This window comes from Ornithodoros turicata, chromosome 4 (assembly GCF_037126465.1).
Source record: "Ornithodoros turicata isolate Travis chromosome 4, ASM3712646v1, whole genome shotgun sequence".
Classification (NCBI taxonomy): domain Eukaryota; kingdom Metazoa; phylum Arthropoda; class Arachnida; order Ixodida; family Argasidae; genus Ornithodoros; species Ornithodoros turicata.
The window spans coordinates 33,258,033-33,274,000 of NC_088204.1; the positions used below are offsets into that span (position 1 = coordinate 33,258,033).

A 15,968-nucleotide genomic window follows, 5' to 3' on the forward strand; every position below is an offset into this window, starting at 1 on the left:
CTTTGTTTTCAGATGATGAATGGGGAGTTTCATCCACAATATGATATTTTCTGACACTCTGCACAACTCTTCTCCTTCATGGCACTGAATTTGTTAACAAGAACTGAATCCCACAGCCACTGTTTATGAAAAAAGAAACACCAAAGGGTCCTAACCATACCTTGACGGTGAGGAAGCTCCAGTTTATTAACAGCCATCTAAAAACACCCTAAAATGTAGAGCCTGTCAAAAATGCTGCTGCTATCTTCACTAACTATTTATTTATTTGAAAAAAAAAACCATGGGTCTGGGAACATTACATGGGGGTGGGAACATCAGTAGATTGAAACAGAATGGCATGGTACACTAACAAGGTAAAGATACGGAGAAATAAGAAATCGAACGCCAACGGGTAAGCAAGAGAAAAAAAAATAACGCTGGTATTGCGGATGAAGAAAGGGAGCTACGGAAAACTGCATGGTCGTCAATACTTGTGATTGATGATAGGAGGTTGTTCCACTCAATGGTAGTGTTGCAAAAAAAAAAAATGTTTAAAGCTCAGCTACGCCGATTTTCGAGTGTTACAGAATGGAATGGTACTCACACGATGTGTTCATAAGGGAACACTGCAAAGCATTTGCTAGGCCAGTACAGACTTCCTGGTGTGATTCGTGTTCTGTGCTGCGTGCCGAGAATGCGTGAGCGTTTTGCTCCCGTCTGCAAGAACACTTCAGCATGCAGTTCCAATGTTTCAAACCACAATTTTCCGAAAGGCGAAAGAGAAATCTATTGACCGCAACAATCGGTTACAACTCCGACTGGGTGCCACATTCGAAAGCAGCGATTTGATCTGTTCATCTGGCTCATACGAATGTTACGGAAGCAATACGCAACTTGTTTCACAAGAAGCCGAAGATGTCTCGTCCGGGATGCTGTGCCAACCTTACCTGCAGCAGGAGATTGCAGGGGCAGGACTAGGCAGCAGATAAAGGTAAGACACCTAATGTTAGACAAGTGAGTCATGCGGTGCAAATTGCATCACGTAGAAGAGAAAAATACGCTATCTGTCAGTTACTGCTTCATCCTTTAGAGATTACGCCCGAACGGGTGTATTCTCAGTACAGATTTGGAATTGCCTTATTTGTTAAATGATTTCGCAGGCATTCTGGCACCACCGAAAAGCTTGCACTCCACGTCTCAACTATCACCGTCTGGGTTTCAAGCTGAAGGCTGTTACCAGTGCCAACCAGATGCCCCTTCAAAGTTCATCCGTTTTTGTTGCCGGAACAGTGACACCTGGTGCTGAGACATTTCATTTTCTGATTAATCAAGTGCATTCCATCACTGGTGCTCGACTTCTTGTGTTCGTATACCCTTGCTGTTGCTCGCTAGCTTAGAGCAACCATGCCTGAGGTGCCAGCGCTTTCAGAGTACATTTAAGCAGTATCATCGTATCATATGCACTGCAGCACATCTTGTGTATTTTGAGTAAGGTATAAATTCAATGTTGGCTCAGCTGTTGTATTTTGGTCACAAATAAGGTGTTCTTCCAGAGCGCTCAAGGGCAGTTCAAGCAGTTTCATGTGTGCAACAGCACATAGTTTTTCTCAGTTTTGACTAAGGTAAATCGAAATCTTCCAGTTGATGTCTTTCGGTCATAAATTATGTTTTTCGAGACATTCAAACAGCATCATGTGTGCAACAGATCATACTTTTTCTCAGGTGAAGTAAGGTAAATCTGTCTGCCTTGGTGTTCTGGCAGTGCAGCAGAAGCTTTTGTTGCATTCAAGTGGTATCATGTATACAAAAACTTGTTTTATGCCTTTCTGTAACTTCTGTACTAATATTGTGAGTACAGAGACATTCCTGGAGAACATATCGGAGCATCTTGTGTGCTATTGTTTGTATCATCTACAGCAGTATATTGATAATGTTAATTATTCAATGACTTCAGCTAACATTTACATTCTTACTTCCAGGTAAACCTGTCACGCAGATGTCCTACCCCTTTGCATGCATAGTTCAAGATTGTACCGAAACAATCCACCTGGAGCATTATTCTTCAATTGGCAGTGGCATTACTATCACAACACACAACTGCATGTCTATGGTGCGTGTACAATGCATCAAACCTATTCTCAGGTACAGGCCAGCTGGTACGCAATTACAACATGAAACGACTGACACAGAGACCGTAAAGTCCTCCGACCTTTTCCTCCGCGCCTCGGGTTTCATGTTATTATCCTCACATGCAGCTCAATTCGCCTTGCTGTGCAGCATGAGCAAAAGCATATATTGTTTCTGGTCACATGACACGGATCATAAATACAGTAAAACCTTCCTATGTTGGACACCCGCGGTGCAGCCGAAGCGTCTCCTACTTATAGAGGTGTCCGAGTTACAGAATATGACGGCAACAAAAAAATGGAAGGGATCACAGCTGTGAGAAATGTCCCCCTTCTTCACTTTAAGGTCCTTAGTGGTGGTGCCTGGTAGTGGTACCTCTACCCACTCTTCACTGATAATTATTACTGATTTTAGTATATTCAATTCTGTTCGAATTATACTCAATGGCATTACATCTGCAGCTTTTCGAGCAGCAAGGACTTGTCTCTGAAGCGTCAGCCCACTTCTCATAGCTTTGGTGCAGTGCTTGTTCAAAGGCTCTAGACAAACTGAAGACAAGTGCTCACATAAAGAATTACTATGTAGACTGACAGCACTTGTTTTTGGACTCTAAAAACTAAAGCAACAAAATGCTGAGACCAGTATAGGAGAAAAAAGGGGCAAAAGTCAAGGCCACTGGCTCATTTTGGGTTTTTTTTGTGCAAAGATGGGCCGATACTGAGGTAATTTGGTCAGGGTTTTGTCCGACTTTGCAGGGAAAACCCTATCCTACTTCCAAGATAGGGAGGTGTCCGACATAGAGAATTTCGTCCCCATGTAGTTTCAATAGGAGCCTGCCCGTGCAACGAAATCATGGGGAGTTGTCCGAGGTAGGGGGGTGTCCGACTTTGGAGGTTTTACTGTACTATGGAGCATTCTACATCATGTAATCTAACAGTTGTTCACGTTTGGATATTTTAACCATGGAATTTACCCTGCATGCACCATACCATGTCCAAACACAAACAACTGCTAGACAGCAGCATGTACTGTTGCCGTATAGCACTTATGGCTTGCGTCCTGTGATCGGAAACAGTGGTATCTTTTTCTGCTACAATCGGTAAACTACAGTAAAGATTTAGAAATGCTGTGTCATACCATAAAGCACTATGGGAAATGGCAGTTTGAAAAACTGGAGAAGACTGTCATTAGAATGGGGAACATAAATTTTTTGCAGTATGTGCTGTACCACGTAATGCACTGCAGGCCCACCACAGTATGGTAACGCTCTGAATACTGATTTGCTCAAAAAAGGAACGTGTGCGTTTCTTGTACTAACTTCCCCTTATGCAAAGTAAAAGAAAAATGTTTTCAGCCAATGGGGAGGGAGATGACATCATTCTGGAGTCTCGTTGACCTACAGTGTGTCGTGTGTGAAGGTCAATTTGAAGAGTGTAGGTTGTACAAGACTGTGTTCCCACATTCTTGGCAGTGTTGACTAATAACCATAATAAAGTAGAGGGTACATTTGTTGCTTCATATATTTGTGTCATGGCAAAGTATGTAGAGATACATCTGTCTCAACATGCAGGTGCCAAAACTGCTTTTTGGGCCTAAAATATGACAAATCGTTGTCTGCTCAACACCACTAATCATGTGCCGGCCTCCATGACATGTCTGTCACATTCCAAAGTGATTAACATGTACCATAGATGTGTGCAATGCTGAAGATGACTGTGCACCTTCTATGGATTCTTGTTTCAAGAAAAGTACTGTGTGATTTGTACCTTCACAATTGTACATAAAAATAAAAAGTTTCCGGAAGGAAACATCATGAAGGTCCATAGCGAAAAACCCTGAGACGAGGGATAGGAAGGGACATACACAATGTCTCAACATAGCGCGTTTATGTCCCTTCTTGTATCTCCTCTTCAGGTCTCGCCATCATGGACACTATCACCAGCTCGCTTGCTGTTGAACCGTTCTTTCAACGATAAGGGTCACTTTCATGGACTGGATGGCAGCCAACATGCTGTCAATAAAAAGAATAATGGAAGGAGCTCAATATGATCCTTGGGCTGTGTGTGGTCATTGCTTTCTGACAAATGGTGACTTAGAATTTCAGGACAGTGCCTGCAGTGGTAGTATTCTCGTGTTCTCACCCTTGACGCCCATTGTGTGTCATCGGTCACCTGTAATCTGCTAATATGCACATAGCTAAAACAAAGTATATCTGTATTTCTTTGAATACAGTTGGTACAGCACATTGTTTTTTACATGTTCTTTGGAAAATACAAATAAAAAAATTATCTACTCTGCAAGTCTCCTGTCAGCTCTACTGAGCAGCTACGAATAGAAGCCACGTGTGAAACCAAACTACTGGTGAAAGTCCATATAGGTTATAGATAGATACTATTATTATTATTAGATCATAGGTCAGGCTTAGGTCCTGGTTGGTAGCAACACATTTGAATCTTATTAAAAATTGGTGCAGGAGGTGACCAACATAACGAAATACACCAACTGACCCTCACAAATTTTGTGGTGTTATACTTTTGAAACAACATTAATACGCTGCAGTGGTCTTTTCTCCTTTGTTCCTTTTAACCTAGAAATATTAGGTCTTCGGCATCACCAGCCTTAGTTGCTGAGCATGCAGTTATTTACGCTGAGCACTGCAGTTTCATATTTGTTTCTCTCGACAAGCAAGCACGCTTCCCCATTTTGATAAGAGTCTTTCAGCTTTGACAGGGCATTTGTGAACAAGGAAAACATTTGGACTATGGCGTATTTTGCTATGAAGTGCACCGTACAAGGCAGAGGACACCATCAACCATTTCCACCAAGGTTATTAAATTTGTGATAAAGTACATATACCTTTTGTCACTGACTAATTTGGTGGCAAAGTTACTTGAGTGACAGTTGTGCAATTTTAAGCACATGTTTAAAAAAAATAGGATATGGGAAGTGCTGACTGGTTGAACATGTAGAGTACCCAATATAATAATTGGGGGTTTACGTCGCGAGACAACTGAGTGTGGAATACACAGCACAGTGTAATGTTCCTTATTCTGGCAATGTTAGCATGGTTCAAGAAGTGGGAAATGTTGCACTACCCTTAATAACATCTGTTGGGCCCAGCAAACAGGATACACATACCCTGATCTGAAGACAGCATGCTTAACTCAAAAGCAATATGAGATCGACCCGTACGTGTTTATTTGCGAAACTATTATGAATGAAATATGGCCTGTGTGGTATAGAACAATGCGCACACTCAAGTAAACATGCAAAAAATACGTATAAGGGCTCTCGACCTACATGCCGCGATGCGGTCTACGAGATAAACAACACACTACAAAACTACATCCAACACTTTTTGTGCGGGGCAACTCTAATGAGCACTTTCATATAACCGACGAATGGTTCAACGAATGCAGTTCGAGTGGTCACGATACATTCCTACGTCGTTCATTGCAGTCGCGCTATGATGCTGCACAATATATGTATGTATCTCGTGTAACAAGCCTGGCAATCGCACGATGTGCATGCGCAGAAATACGGCCTTCTTTCTTTGAAGACCAGACCTCTGCAGGTATATGCTCAAACAATCACCAAGTCTCACGTTGTTGCTCAATCGCTCCCATTCCTGCACTTGTAGTAAAAGCAGCAAACGGGTTGACGTGAATGGCAGCTGAACGGTTGAACTGCTAAGTTCTCGAGCACATAATCACAATTTCACGCCGAAAATGATGTTGAGGTGAGTTCGCGGTTGTTGTTTCCATCGTTCAATAGTTCTCGGGATTACCTCGGAAGAAACATTCATCGTAGCCGGCGGCCATAACTGGTTTTCCTCGCAAACGGGAGAAGACGCCAGGGCAGTCAGAGAAAGCCTCAGCTTTCATCCAATCAGACGCACGATTCTCTATCTACGTAGATGGAGCAGGTTTATTCCATCTACGTCACAAAAATGGCTGCGCCCATGGCTTGTTTTGGTTTATTTGATTAATTAATTTTCGTAATAGGAAGACAAAATTGACAAACGAACGTGCGTTTCGGGGGCAGTTGGATGTGCCCGTTCTGAATATCACAACCGTTTCAACACATCGGGAAATCGGCGTAGCTGACCTTTAAAGAATGCGTTAATAATACAGTGGAACCGAGTGACCTTTTTAGTGTGATCGAAGCGAGGGAAAATGACACTCGCGGGAGTGATGGGTGATTGTTGAGAAGGCAAGGTGAAAAAAAAAAACAAATCTATGGAAGAGGGTTAATCTGACAAAGCCACGACGATGTTCGAGTGGCTCAAGGTTGAGAATTATTTTTAACGTAGAAACGGAGGTAGTGGAAGAGTAGTCGTTGACAATCAAACGGGCAGCGCAATTTTGAATGGCTTCGATGGCTTCACCGAGATAGTTTTAGGGAGGGTTCCATATTGTGAATGCGTACTCGACTTGCTTCGTAGCGGTGTGGTGAAAGTTAGAAGCTTGAGATCAGCAGGAGCCAATCTTAGAGTGCGTCTGACACAGCCCAAGGAGCGAGAAGCATTGGACCTGATGTGATTAATGTGTTCGTTTCAAGGTAAGGTAGAAGAGAGATGAACGCCAAGATATTTGTAGGAATCTGCTCGGGTGGATGCTTTATTGTTAACTGCGTAGCAGAAAGGAGGAAGACAGGAGGCACGTCGGCGAGAAAGTGACATGATGCAGCACTTAGATGTATTCAGCGGCATTTGCCACTCGCCACACCAACAATGAATTATGACAAGGTCGCTTTGTAAGGATAGTTGGTCAGCAGTAGAATTGATTTCCCTGTAGACAACGCAATCATCAGCCAATAGTCTGAGAGTGGATGATATGCCTGAAGGAAGGTCGTTAATATATATAAGAAATAGATGGGAACGAAGAACTGAGCCCTCTGGCACTCCCGAATGGACAGGAACAGTTGAAGATATGCGATGGTTACATGAGACTGTGAACGAAAGCTTGGAAAGAAATTGAGTTATCCAATGGTTGGCATACGGGTGGAGGTTCAGGAGAGAGATTTTCAGACGGAAGGAATACAACAAAGAAAGAAATGCATACAAAGGAAAGGAATACATATGGAAGAGGCATTATGGGTATCATAGTAGCAGTTGCTGATGCTTCAAACACCCTTGCCCGTATTCATCAGTCCCACTTAGCCACTGGTTTAGTGACGTCTGGTTTAAGATGATCACGTGAGTACTTCGTCCGTCAATCACGAACAAGCACCCCGCTGGTCTAACCCGGCTACCGTGAGGCCCATGCCGGCCTCCATGGAGTTTGTGTGCACAGCGCATAGGCCTAATCTACGCTTCGCCGGAAATTTTTCGGCGAAATACAGGTAAGTTTTGACTTGTAAAGCTACTAGAAGCGTTCGTAAGGCGAATGTTGTGGCACTCCAATCAATATTTGCCCTCAACGTCTCATTTCGTTCGCCGTTCACACGACGTAAACCCGGCGGCCTAGCGATGGCTAACTCCCATGTATTTCCATAGGACTGATTTAAACTATGGGTGGGGGTAGTTTAAGGCCGGTCTACCGCGGAGCAGCTGTGAATGAGCCTTTCGAGAAACAACCTAAAAATAGTTTTTGCTGGACGCTGTTGCCTAGTTTTGCAGTCGAAATTGCGCAAATTAAGCAAAAAAAAACGTTGTGAGGAACCCGTGAGCGAAGTAAGTGAAGTAATAAACCCGCAGCAGATAAAAAGTTAATGATCGGTATGAAGTGGAATTTTGAAATCAGCTCTCCTAATTTAGGACCAACATCGTCAAAGTTAGTGATGTCAACATTGGCAGCTAGACACAAGTCACTTTCCGATCCAAAGCTGACAGGAGGTCGTGCACAAACAGCTGTTACCTCCAGCAACAAAAACGACCCTGATTGTGCGTGGTACCTTTAATACAGCCCCTAGTGCCACTGTTATATGCCACTCTGTTATATGCCACTAACAATAGTTTGTGCTGTGCTGCCGTTGCTGGTTCTGATTGATACATTGCTTGCTGCACACTACAGTGATCGCCGGTACTTGTTAACGAGCTTTGTGTTCCTAGATTACTGTTAAGTGTTTCCTGTTAAAAATGCATCCATCATGTTTGTCTTCTAAACACAAGGGGGAGGGGGGTTCCATGGAGCAGTTATACCTCCATGTGTTACAGCTATACAGCAGGGTATGGTACATGTTACCCAGCATGTAAAGGCACAAATATCAAACACGTAGCTCGCCTTTGAAATGTGCGAGTGACATTCCAAAATAGTACCCAGGCAAAAATCTGGAGTGGGACCACTTCAAAGTGGTTTATTGGACAGGTCCCACTTTGAGTGTGGGACCACTTAGTGACTGAGACCAGTAGAAAGTGGAACCAGCTTCACGATGGTCCCACTTGAAGTGGAACTAGTGGAATTGATCCAATGGTCCCCTTTGGTTAAGTGGTCCGGGATCCGGCCACATAGCAGCTGGGACCACTGAATGCATGACCGAAAATAATGCGTAGAAATGCACATATTGCTCAAGTAATTACCGTTTATTCTGCTAAAAGCATACACTGAGCAGAAAGAAATAATCAATATATCTCTACATGTACGTACCACGTAGTAGTATAAGTCTGATCACTCAGTGTGTCTAGACAAAGCATATGCGAGACTGTGCGATGCACTCACGGACCACAGGGAGCTTTCGTTCGTTGGCCACCTCACATCTTGTATTTTCTTAGAGAAGATGACACGGCACTCCTGTTTTCTATGCAGGTCGCGACATACACCCCATTCCTTTTCACCGTACGTTCGGAATCTTCTTATCCTGTTTCTCTTCAAGTTACTCCGAAGTTTCTAAAATGAAACATCTAATTAATAGTAATCAAAACATCACGGTCATCACTCATACCTGCAAACATTCGCGACGTACAGTCCGATTGGCGTTTCACAGTGCGTTCTTGCCCCTACGCCGTTTACGTTTTCTTGGCGTCAAAACTCTTCCGGGAAATCGACAATGTGTTGCACAGGAACCATTGTCATCGCATTGTCTTACAAAGCGCACTGAAACACACGTAAATACTGCACACGAGATGCGCCATCCTTGCGACGGCTAACGGCTACTGAAGACAAAACCAGAGTAAGAGAGATATCCCACATTGGACACGCTCCGATTTAGCACTGGGAACGAGGCTTACACGGAAGTGAGCACAGTCTCGAACAATTGCGGGGGGGGGATACCCCCAGCCCCCCCCCTCGGGTGTAATATGTACTGACCTAACCTCACTAAGGAATTTGCGAATTACAGCGCAATTATTACTAGCGTACGCGCGACTTCCGGTTAGCCTTGTTCCCAGGAGGGGGGGCCGATATGGGAATTTTGCAATTTCGGACAAAACCAGGGGAATGAACGTGTAGTATATTTCTATTGTTGGGAAAAACTCACGTGACCTCTGACGTCGGGCCAATCGTTGGGCTTCGGTAGAGTAGTTTTTTGCTTTGTTTTATTTTGTCTCCCTGGGTGACGGGTGACGTAAAGCGACGCTGCCGAGGCGTTGTTTTTCCCTTTCCCCTCTGTTCACTTCCCCGCTTTGGCAGTCTGGATTTTCGTTCGCATCCAGTGAAATAAATAAAACGCGGAAGCGTTGGCTCTTTCTGTTGCACAATGCGCTTTATTTTTCGGGATTGGTATTTCCAAATTACACATATGTAGTCTTCTGTATCTGCGCCAAACACGAACTTGACATGAACATTGTTTGTGAAGTTCGAGTAATATGCCAAAGCATCTTCGCATTCACTGTTAGCTGATGTCTCACGTGGAAGATTTCACAGTAGATCAGTAAATTCACTGCACAGGCACACACATTCACAAATCCAGCATGACAGGAAACATGTCCGTATCCCTTTGCTGCTTGTGTAGTGTCACATGTCAAGGCTGACCCGTCACAAAGGAACCTGTGCAGCTGCTAAGCCGAACGATGATGTTCCAACGACTGAGAGTGTCTTATCCATTCTACTGCATCCACGCAGATGCTTTTCTGAAGCAGATATGAGTTGAGCAGTACCTAGTTGATACCTGAACAAGGAAGACCAGAACAGGGATCAGAAAACGTAAAAATAAAAATTCTACCGGCCGAAATGCCACAGGTGTGGTGCTATGCTATGCTACGCTAATCGGCAGAATGGAACAGGAACTGACTTACCTGCCATCGAGTGGAAAAACACGGTATTGATCCTTCTTGAATCGTTGTCGCACCAAGCAAGCGAAGCAGACCTGCCTTCCCCTTATCTGAATTTACTTGCAGAAGTATCCAAGAGTATTCGAGTTTTTCAGAGTCGGTATCGGCGGGCACTAAAAACCATCAAAGATGCTTTGCGTGCGTCCCTGCTGCACCATATTTCGAAACTTTACGGCGAGCTGCTCCAGCACCCCAGACACGGCGGTGCCGGCTTACGCGCGCCACGAAAATGTTACAATTTCAAACCGACCAATGAGGGCTCGCACACCGGGGGAACGGCCGCAGCAGCCAATGGGATGCTCTCGGTAGAAAACTCGCGCTTCGACGTAAAAATTTTGACGTTTCATGACGTTTAGTGACGCGAAAGGCTCGCAGCGCCTCACTTTAGTCCGCAAAGGAACTCGTGAGTTTCATCCCCTTGACAAAACCACCTTGCTACGACGCGTCCAACTGCCACCTGCCACTCTCGCCCTCTCCTCTCCCTCTCGGTTCTCGCGGTTTGAAGTTTGAATTGCCGTGGCGGTCTTCACATTGCATCAGCCTCTGCAATTACCTTTTCTTGTTTTGTTGTTGTTGTCTTTCTTCTAGTTATTTAGCTTAATTTTTGTTGTTGTTGAGATATATTTTTTTACATTTCTCTGGTACTTAATATGTTATGATATTCACCTCAGATGAGAATGTGCACGAATTGGAGTTACAGGGATACAGCATTCGCAGACGCGCGCACCTGGATAAACAGCAATAGAAAGAGATCATGCCTGTGCTAAAATAGATCAGAGTAATAGATCAAACAAAACATGGCAAGTGTGGACAAGATGAAATCTCAAAGGGGGAAGCTGGGAAGCTGCCCAACTTGGAGTCTCAGCGACCATTCTGGGAACAAAATGGTACCTGTGAGGCTCCAGCTGGAACTTCTGGAACCATCTGAGACCAGAGTGGTACCATTGATGTTAACAAAGTGGAACCAGCCACCCCACTTGGGAATCCAACTGGAACCAGTCCAGATTCAACTGGAACCCTTCTGGGACCAGTCCAGATTTTCGCCTGGGTAGCATTGAGAGGGTACCTGGAGTTATATGTTGGATGTCCCAGTGCAGTAACAAGGTACAATATTTCAGATCTGACTCTGGAAAGGGCACCATATAGAGGAAGCTCTAGATCCCCTTGGAAGCTTGATTTGCTTGCCCAGAAAGGTGCGAGCCCCATGGGAAAGCACTATTGCGTTCTGTCATTATGAAAGCACTAATGTTTTTTGGAAATCGCTATGAGCATGTTTCTTGGCACAATTTTGTGCTGGTGAGATCCGGCTATGCTTATCGGCTTCAACGCAGGGTGCTGCTGTATATATGTCGACTGGGAGAAATTTTCATAAAACAGCGTGTCTTTAGGATATCAGACTTGGTTATTCGATAAAAGTAGAGGTAGAAATATCCCGCAGAGGCATATAAGGAAATTGTGTCAACGAATTTGTATGGACAAATGAGAGCCTTCACGGGGGCATATAAACACAACACTAGAGTGTCAAGCAGCCCATGTAGTCATGATGTCGATACCACTGTCAGGAGTGTGCAGATGCTGCGTGCAAAATTGTGAGCAGGTTTCACCTTGCCGGTTCAGGAGAAAATCCACAGAGAAGTGAAGGTCTTAAAGTTTTTTAAGGACGCACATGTAAGTACATGTGTAGCTAAAATGTGTGCTCTACCGCTTCCAGCACACCACACGAGAAGGGGAGGGCAAATATGCCAACAACCAACATTTCTGCAATGATGATGTACCGTAATATTAGAAAATATTCAAGGTGACAGCTACTTGCTTTTATGCTCACATTTATCATCTGATAACAGTAGATGTGGCTTTGTAGACTGCCACCGCAAGACACAAAACACAAGAAACCTGACTGCAGACTTTATCAAAGCAACATATTTCTGGGATGCGATTACTGCCAATACAAGCCCATGACCATGATTCATGTTCCTCCTTCCCCTTTATTGTGTTCCCCTTTATTGTGTGAGCAGCATTGTGTATGCCAAACACTTTGTTTCTTTTCTTCCTAATTATCTGTTATGGGCACAGCAGTGCCTGTACCTCATGCTCTTGAGTTGTTTCATTGCATTAAAACAATAAAACTTGTTACGCATTTCCACAAGGATTATTATTATTTAGGATGTCAACTATTAGTTGTGAAGTACAGATGTTTGTCCCATGCCACACACTATGGAAAAGAAATATTTACTACATTGTGCATGGAGCCACAACTCCAATGCATTGATAGTGCAGCAGAGCGGAATTCTATTGGGCAGTTTAGCATGAAAAGCGGAACCACTAGCTGACACTCTTACTGGCACAGGAAGTACCAACACTGAACAGTTGAAATTACTGCTGTACATTGGACATGACGAGTGACTGAATACCGGGGGGGAGGGGGTCGAGGTAGCTTGCCGTTGTTGGCCGCACTCAAGTGGGCATCGTCACGACTATAGCCAAAAAAAAAGGAAAGTCGGAGAGGGGAGTTGAATACCTGAAATGCTGTCTGTTACACATAACGAACAAGTAGAGATGACGAAAGAGGGAACTGTGATGGAAGGACATGTAGGGTTTGTCTGAGCCGGTGCAAGGAGAACCAGTAACACAATTACCAGTAACATGGAATATATGTAGATCACAGGCACCTGTTGTTATTGGTAATGCTATGTTTCCACCTGGTACTGCGGCGCAGAAGTACATGAATCTGTCTGAAACGAGCTATGCTGAGGACTGTCTCCACGTGGCAGATTGACATTTGTATCGTCTGTGCTAAATCATTGCTATCATTATGGTGTGACTGCAGCTCACGTGATGTGAGAATGCAGGTGTTGTGTTCTTACGGCCATATCGGCATGAGCATGCGGACCAGATGGTCAGCACGATGGTTATCGAAAAATAAAGAGAAAGAAGTTGATCTCCTCATGGACGGTCGCGTCATGCAGGCTCCATGGAAGTTGGATTCGTTCTTACAAAGGTAGTTATTTCCTTCCGACCGACACCACATTGGCGACGAGGGTTTTGAGAAGAGAAGGAACTGCACCACGTTGAAGATTATCGGCGGTATTACGCCTCCGCCCACGTTCTTATCCACTCCCGGCAAGCCTAACGTTCCATGGACGCAATGGAGACAACTTTTCTGCAATTTCTTGGGAGCTGAGGAATTCACATCAAAAAGGAAGAAGCAAATCCTTCTACATTGCTTGGGGATAGAATGCCTTCGCATTTATAATACGCTTCCAGAAGTAGTGCACAAAGCTACGAAAACTGCATCACGTGAAGCCGGCGCAACACCGTTTACAAGTACCGTGTCAGGTACAGTGACGGCTGTCTCTGACGAGTACGAAACGGCCCTACGTACTTTAGATGCTTACTTCGCTACCACCATCAACGTGGTGACGGAACGCCATAACTTCAGGAGCTCAGCTATCGGGCGAGAGCATTGACGATTTTGTTTTGGCCTTACGGGAGTTATCCGCTTCATGCAACTTTGGCGCCCAAACTGAAGACAACTTGCGAGACCAATTTGTACAAGGAGTATCTTCGCAGCAAATACGTGGGAGGCTTCTCCTTGACGGATCGGCTCTAACGTTTTCTCGTGCCGTGGACATCGCCAAGCATTGTAAAAGTACATCGGACGAAACCCAGTCCTTCGTAGATGGTGATGTCGTTCAAGCCATCGGCAACGCTCCGGCGTCGAAGACCCGAGGGCGTCAAAGTAAAGGACAAACGCGTCAGCTGCATCATTCCCAGAACTCTCAGCGCAAGGACGGAGCGCAAAGACTGCGCTGCTATCGGTGCGGGTCAACGCAGCATCTCGCAAATGTTTCGAATTGTCCAGCGTTTCACAAGCGTTGCAACAGCTGTGGCAAGGTTGGTCACTACGCCACAGTTTGTCGAGCGTCGAAGACACCGACGAAAGTACAGGAGCTTTCTACAGAGGAGGATGAAGTTCTAAATGTCGTGGTACCTTCAAAGGAAGGGCAAGGTCTCTTCATCGAAGCGCGTCTTGAAACTGTACCGGTAAAGTTCTTAATTGATACGGGATCGTCAGTATCCATTCTGCAAGAAGATCTCTTCAGGAGACGTTTCGCTCATCGTTTCACTCTGGTTCCACCACGTACTGCTTTAGTGGATTACTCAAGACGGAAGATTGATGTAACGGGGAGCTTCGAGGCTGCCGTCACTTACGAAAACAAGCACCATGCTGTTCGCTTTTTTGTAGTTTCCAGAGGAACAACGTTATTGGGACTTGACGCCATCCAAGGACTCTGCATACATATTGAAGGTGGAACACTCAGCTGCTATGAAACGTCCTTCGCTTCATCAATGCTACCAGACTCACTTGCGCAGGACTTCTCAAAGCTATTTTCAACAGAGCTGGGTTTGGCTAACGGATTTACCCACAAGGTGAAAGTTCGTCAAGATGCCCCACCCGTAATTGCTAAACTACGTCGACTTACATTAGCAGTTCGCGACGCTGTTACGGAAGAGCTGCGTCGCCTTGAAAAGGAAGACATAATAGAACGGGTTGAGGCGTCTGAATGGGTTTCCCCCATTGTAGTAATTCCAAAAAAGGATGGAAAGATTCGCCTTTGTGTGGACCTTCGTGAGGTGAACAAAGCCATCATACCAGACCTGTTCCCTCTTCCACATACAGAAGAGCTGCTGAATGCGCTAGCAGGAGCTCAGTACTTCTCTCGAATCGATTTAAGGTCAGCGTACCATCAAGTCCTTCTGCATCCTGAAAGTAGCAGCTTGACCACATTTATTACCCATGATGGACTCTACAGATTCAAACGGGTCTGCTTCGGACTTTCATCTGCGCCCGCCATGTTTCAAAGAATGATGTCTTTGATACTCAAGGATTGCTCCGGAGTATCATGTTACATCGACGACATCATTGTGTTTGGGAGACACAAAGCTGAACATCAAGAAAATCTTTGAAGAGTGCTCACCGTCATTCGCTCAACCGGATTGAAGCTCAATGCAAAATGTGTGTTCGAGACACAGGAGCTGGAATTCTTAGGGCACCACGTAAGCACTCATGGATTACGTCCGCTTCGTTCTCAAGTGGAAGCAATTACACATGCACCAGCACCAAACGATGTTGCTACCCTACGTTCGTTTTTGGGTCTTGTAGGTTTTTACTCAAAGTTCGTCCCAAACTTTGCCACGCTCGTGGAGCCTATGCGTGCCCTACTACGAAAAAATCAACCCTTCCTGTGGACAGACATTGTCAATGACAGTTTCAATGCTGTGAAGTCACTCTTCAGAGAAGACCGTGTCGTCCACCCGTTCGACCCTACACTACCAGTAATGGTCACGACAGACGCTTCTTCGTACGGGTTAGGAGCTGTTCTGCAACAAGGCAAGGCAATATGTATCGGACAGTTGCTTTTGCTTCACGTACCCTTTCTTCGCAAGAGCGCAAGTATGCTGTAGCGGAACGAGAAGCGCTGGCATGCCTATGGGCGTGCGAGCACTGGCACGTCTACCTTTGGGGTCGTCCTTTTCTTATTCGCACAGATCACCAAGCCTTGGTGACATTGCTATCGGCACGCGGCACAGGAAGACGTCCACTGCGAGTTAGTAGATGGACAGAGCGCCTTCTTCGCTACAATTTCACAGT

The 15,968-nt window shown here is 44.9% G+C and overlaps 1 protein-coding gene across 1 annotated transcript; it reads left to right on the top strand.

Annotated features, from left to right (window-relative positions):
• Positions 1-13,994: 13,994 nt before the first annotated feature.
• Positions 13,995-15,283, top strand: LOC135392301 (uncharacterized protein K02A2.6-like). Its single transcript, XM_064623018.1, has 2 exons — positions 13,995-14,133; positions 14,178-15,283. Exons 1-2 carry the CDS (start codon positions 13,995-13,997, stop codon positions 15,281-15,283), a joined length of 1,245 nt encoding a protein of 414 aa, XP_064479088.1.
• Positions 15,284-15,968: the final 685 nt, after the last annotated feature.

What these genes read in the sequence shown, in the direction of transcription:
- LOC135392301 (XM_064623018.1), top strand. Translation starts at nt 13,995, where the DNA reads ATGGTGATGTCGTTCAAGCCATCGGCAACGCTCCGGCGTCGAAGACCC. An exon ending in CAAAGACTGCGCTGCTATCG is followed by an intron (nt 14,134 to 14,177) that starts GTGCGGGTCAAC and finishes CGAATTGTCCAG; the next exon opens with CGTTTCACAAGCGTTGCAAC.